Source organism: Protomyctophum parallelum, assembly GCF_964188405.1.
Source record: "Protomyctophum parallelum genome assembly, chromosome: 8".
NCBI classification, from domain to species: domain Eukaryota; kingdom Metazoa; phylum Chordata; class Actinopteri; order Myctophiformes; family Myctophidae; genus Protomyctophum; species Protomyctophum parallelum.
In genome coordinates this window covers 39,254,806-39,260,436 of record NC_139703.1, presented here as the reverse complement: position 1 = coordinate 39,260,436, position 5,631 = coordinate 39,254,806, and the positions used below count along the sequence as shown (strand labels likewise).

At 42.2% G+C, this 5,631-nt stretch overlaps 1 protein-coding gene across 1 annotated transcript; it reads right to left on the bottom strand.

Moving 5' to 3' along the window:
- Nucleotides 1-1,928: 1,928 nt before the first annotated feature.
- On the bottom strand, nucleotides 1,929-4,530 carry LOC310863274 (cytosolic phospholipase A2 gamma-like). Its single transcript, XM_083771487.1, has 4 exons — nucleotides 4,461-4,530; nucleotides 3,741-3,904; nucleotides 2,676-2,844; nucleotides 1,929-2,180 (listed from the first exon to the last, which is right to left on the bottom strand). The coding sequence occupies exons 1-4, from the start codon at nucleotides 4,513-4,515 to the stop codon at nucleotides 2,008-2,010; spliced, it is 561 nt and encodes a 186-aa protein (XP_083627613.1). The 5' UTR covers nucleotides 4,516-4,530; the 3' UTR covers nucleotides 1,929-2,007.
- Between the last annotated feature and the right edge of the window lie 1,101 nt (nucleotides 4,531-5,631).

Sequence of the window (5,631 nt, the reverse complement as noted above, 5' to 3'; positions counted from 1 at the left end):
CCACAACTGCCCCAATTACTAAAACCAGTGGCAACTAATTGAAAGCACAAAACATTTAAATAATAATAATACATTTTATTTATAAGGCGCCTTTCAGGGCACTCAAGGTCGCCGTACAGGTTAAAAACAGTACAAGAACACATTTAAAAGCAGAACAAAACTAGGGCACAGCTTGCAGCAGAAGACACAGAGGTCACACAGTCATAAGCCTGCCTAAACAGTTGCAGGGTTTTGAGGTGAGTTTGAAATATGGTGATAGAGTCCATGTTTCTGATGTCAGTTTGGTTAAATTGTATTTAACCAAACTGATAAATCAATTACTCAAAATGGTTAACCAAAACAAAGTGTTAAACAAATTGGCCCTCAAATTACTCAAAACAAATTGTCATTCAAAACAATATCGTTACTCAAACAGTACTACCATGCACCTCCTCAACAATGCCGTGACTAAAGTTGCCAATGTAGGCTTCAAACAGTACAGGAAATTACTTTTACCTGTTCGCAGAGTCACAGCCAACCCGAGTTGCTTAAAGTGTCCGCACGCCCCCAATCTGTCATAACCCGGCCCGTTGGGCCATGACAAATTGAGGAGGACACAGTAGCAGTGTTCAAAATAACAATAATGTATTCACAAAAGGTAACCAATATTATAAAGTTTAAAGACTGCTTACAGAATGTATGAGATGTGGAAGTCAGTAAGATCAGTGGTGTCAGTGTGGATGTGTGGTTAGTATGGTGAATGGGTGTTGTAGTGTGCAACTCAAACAGCAAAGGGAAACAAACAGAAGGGTGCTGTCATCTGGAGAGGGACCCTGAGAATGCCTGGCAAGCCCTCTTTTATAGGGTTCCAGGAGCACTGGCCAGGTGCTCCTAATGCACCTAATGAGAAGTCTCAAGTGATCACATGATCTGTGGGAGAAACACACACAGGGCAGTACACCATATACACAGCATAGGCCCTGCAGGCCAGGCCAAGGGGCCGTGACAACATGAACTTGAAATTTACCATAATATCAAAATCCAACAGCTGAGTCACGGTAAATAATGTTATGAACACGTGGTAGTGAATTCGAAGTAGATTAGAGAGAGTGGTTTCGGCAGGGACTCCATTATCGTTAGTCACTAATTAAGCCCCACAGCCAATGGGACACTAAGCCCACTCTCCTTGTCTGCCTTGTTCCCATCGCAGCATGACTATAGAGACTGCAGACGCAAGTCACGTGACTACAGAAAGCCCCACTAATGCATAATTTCTTGTTTTTCATGAATACAAACACATCCATGCCTTGTCCCACACGAGCCGCTAGAGGCTCGTAAATCTGACTTGGCAAAAACACAGTAACAGCATAACATCTGTTTATCAAAAACACAGTAACAGCATAACATCTGTTTATCAAAAACACAGTAACAGCATAACATCTGTTTATCAGACTGTGGCAGCTCGTGTGGGACAACCAAGGCATGGATGCGTGTGTAATGACATTATGACAACTAACTCTGTGTGCAAACTTCTGCCAAGTAAAAGATTTATTGTCTTTTTCATCCAAGGCTCAGCAACAGAGAAAGCGGAGACTTTGTGTTTTCAGTGTCAACCACTAGAGGGTGCTCATTGCCACCATCTGAATGATCTGGCTAGAATACACACATTACAGGCAGGACATTGTGGTTCAGAAATGTGGATTCATCTCAGATTTTTTGGTGGGTCAAAACAAGCTTTTTTGAAGCAATGGTCATGGTTGTTTTTTGTTGATTTTCGTTAGTGTGAAACGCTGAAAACACTGCATGGCACTGGCGATTTAATTAATTAAATTATGAATCAATGTAGGCAGATGCTCTTAATCCAGAGCGATTAATCATTAATACTTGATAACAGATTGATGAAAAACGTTTGAACGGAACAAATAGCATAAAAGCGATATGCCTAAATGGGCTCCGCTCTATGCTATGAGGGACGTTGAGGTCTACTGGGGAAACTGGATGACGGGGGCTTCATTTCTGCATTGTATTTTAGGACCTTTTTCTATTGACGGCCTTCCGAATCTCCTCCAGCAGCTTGGACTTGGTGTTGATCACATTTGCGGCGGCTCTGTCCATCAGCTCTCTGATCCTTGCGGGATCCAGCGGTCCTTGAAGGGTCTTGTATCTCTCTCTAATGTTCTCAAGTTCACAGTCATCTGACACTGTGATGAGGGAGACAACAGAAACACAAACAGTATTAATGTTTTGATTTCACAATAGCTAAATGTTGACAGGTTTCTGTTCTGTTAGTTTTTAAATCAAATTACTTCAGTTTTCTGTGTAGCACCTTATGTTTTGAAAATATTTGAAGCTTTCGGTAAATACAGTGTGTGTGTGTGTTCAAATGTATTTTCAGATTGAATGAGTCACAATGGACATCCTATACATAAACCTCTAAAAAGTATGGGCATAAAACAGTCTCGTCTTTACTTGTCTGGGGAAACTATTTAGACCTTTATTTCTCAAATTAAGGTCTACTAAACTAATTAAACTAATTTGTTAACATGAACAAATACTGTACGTTAACGTAATCATGCTCTTTCAGCAACTATATTGCTGCTGTCAGACATGTTGTATCTCCATATTTTAACGTTGTTATACCATAATTCGTTACACAATGTATGTTCATGTACAAATTGTGCAAACGGAACAGTTACCGTTACAGTTCACCCTGTTGAACAGAGGCATGTGGATCACTGTCGGGGTGTTGTCGTCTCCTGGAAACACGTAGATGTCCTTTGGGTTTTCTCTGTCCATTTCTGGAAATTCAACGTGTGGGAAAGCTATACCCATTTCCATGGACAACTTATAAGCATCTTCAATTGTCTGTAGAAATAAGCAGAAAAGTGATAAACACAATGGCTTGATTATAATATATTAGGACTAGGGATGTCCCGATCACGTTTTTTTGCTTCCGATAATTTGATTTTTTTCCCGACTAGTACTAGTACAATATTCAAAATCACAGACAATATCCAGTCTAATATCATGATATGGATATAATATTGATACTAGGGATGTCCCGATCAAAAGAAAATTCTCCCGATCCGATGCACAAAACAGACTTCAGTGAAAACCCTGAAACTGTGCTTGCACGCATGTGTTACCTTCACATGTGTTAGTCTCGCGTTGCCAGACTGTTGCCTCTTGCAATTTTCAAATGCTTCCGTCATACAGTCTGGAGCAACGGAAGAGCTGTCATGAGTAAAATATAAAGCGGAAGTGGAGCCTCCTCCCCACTTCCATTTCGTCTTTACAGTCGCGCAAATGTATCCTAATATAAATAGAAACCAGTAATACGCCTTACAGGACAACTTTGGTTTTTTTCAACCAAGGTTCATGATTTAGGTTGTCTTTAGAGAAAGTAAAAGGCGAGTGTAATTTTTATTTATTTGCCGCTTTCTTTCGTTTTAGGGATTTTAGCTGTTTTTGACAGGGGGGCGGGGGCATTCGAGCATGGGGCTAAATATGTATTTCTTTACACAATTTTATAGCGATTTATTTTTTTATTATTTACTATAGTCCTACTAGACCCCAATAAATTACATCTGGCCACAAAAGATCACGGGATCTACTGAATGTGATAAACTGACATATTGAGCCTATCACACACAGTGTGGCTTCCCCCCAGTAGGCTACCTTCACATTCAGTAGATCCTGTGATCTTTTGTGGCCAGATGTAATTTCTTGCGACTACCTTGAGATATTTCTTGAGACTATACCTTCATGGGGTCTCCTCCGCTGAAGTCGAGGGAGATGATGAGGTCGACGTTTCTCTCTGGTCTGAGGACGGAGAAGTAGGGAGCGTTGAGCAGCAGTCCAGCGTCAATATAGTCCCTCGTTCCTGATTTCAGGATATAAGGGTCTACTTCTCTGACTTCTTCAGCTGTACAAAATACAGTGATTTCAAGATATACTATATCTGACCGTACAAAATACAGTGCAGTATATTACCAAATACATGATAACTGCTTTAGATAGCCAGAGCACTTTCGATGTCCATGCAACAATAATCTTTTTTTTTACAGCAACTTGCCATATGCCTGTCAAACTATAGGCCTACTGTACTTCAAATGAGTGAGAGGCAAACAGTGGAGGGAGCTCACTTCTCTCTCTGCCTCCATGTTGTGTCGCTACACTGTTACTATCAGCTATCATGCATACAGTATAAGATCTGGTCATCGCAGATCCCGATTCCCGAGATGTTCCAAGGCCAGTGAGTCGATGTGTTTCCTCCAACTGCGCCTTGGTATGCCCCGGGGTCTCCTCCCAGTGGGACGTGATCCTTGGTCTGCCCCAGGGTCTCCTCCCAGTGGGACGTGGTCCTTGGTCTGCCCCGGGGGTCTCCTCCCAGTGCGACGTGCCTCGAGGACCTCCCTAGGGAGACGCCCGAGAGGCATCCTATACTTAAAAGAAGAATTGTGTCCGAGCTCTGCACTCACCTCTCATGTTGTGCAGGAAGTTGTATGTGGTTCCCCAGTAGAAAGTGGGTTTCATCAAACCCACAAATATATTCCCTGAAATGTGACAGAGGGTGTGAGTAGGTGGTATTGACAGATAGACAGATAGATCGATAGATGGACGGACTGATTAGTTCTGAATCGCTGGTAAGGTCAGCTATAGACAGTGTTTTAACTCTGGCGTATGCAAAGGAAAAAATAATGTCATTTAGATATATTATGTAGACATACAGTAGCATTCTATTGTGTTTACTTACGTTTCATTGTACAGATATTCTACTGTTAGACGGATGTTAAGTTCTTAGCTTAAGCTCATCAAGGATCTTAATAAGATCCTGCATGCGTGCGTGCGAGAGAGAGATAGAGAAAGAGTAAATGCTAAAATGACCAACCAAGCAAGGAAAGCATGCTGTCCTTCACTGCTGACCACACATCTGATGATGATGATTCAGCATAAATGCTACCACACAGGCCTGCCAACAGAGCAACACAGAATTCAAATGTAATGCTTTGGAAGAAACAAACCAACAGAACGGAAGTGGACCGACCGTGCATGGTGGAGTCTCACCTTGCACGTAGAGCATGTCCATCTCTGGCTGCTCCTTTATCAACGTCCCGTTGTTGAACTTACTCCCAAAGTATTTCTGGTCCACGAAGGCCCCGGTGAGAGAGTACCCCGCCTCATGGGGGGTCATCTCAACCCACACGTCTGTCAAGGAAAGACGGTCAGCCTCTGAAGCAGTTCAATGTGATTTTGCATCAATACATAATTATTTAATTCATAGTTTTGTTCAAAAATAAGAAAATAAAAAGAACAACCCTATGTCTTAAGGGAGGACCGGCATGTCGCTATGACTCAGCCATAACCAAAGAGGCCTAAAAAGTTCCCAATGCAGCCACGCCCACATATGGAGCGTCGTCTAACCTCAAGCAATGTGTCGTCATGGCATCAGCCTCAAACTAATCAGTCAGCTTCATATATGGGCATACAAGGGACATGGACAGATACAGAGATCTCCATACCGCAGTTTGCAACACTAGATTTTTGAGGGGCGCTAGCCCCTCCTATATGCCCAGCTTTGTGTTTGTACCACAGAAATGAATTGATTGGCTGAGCACGGAATGTGATGTATGATGATGTAAGTGACGATAG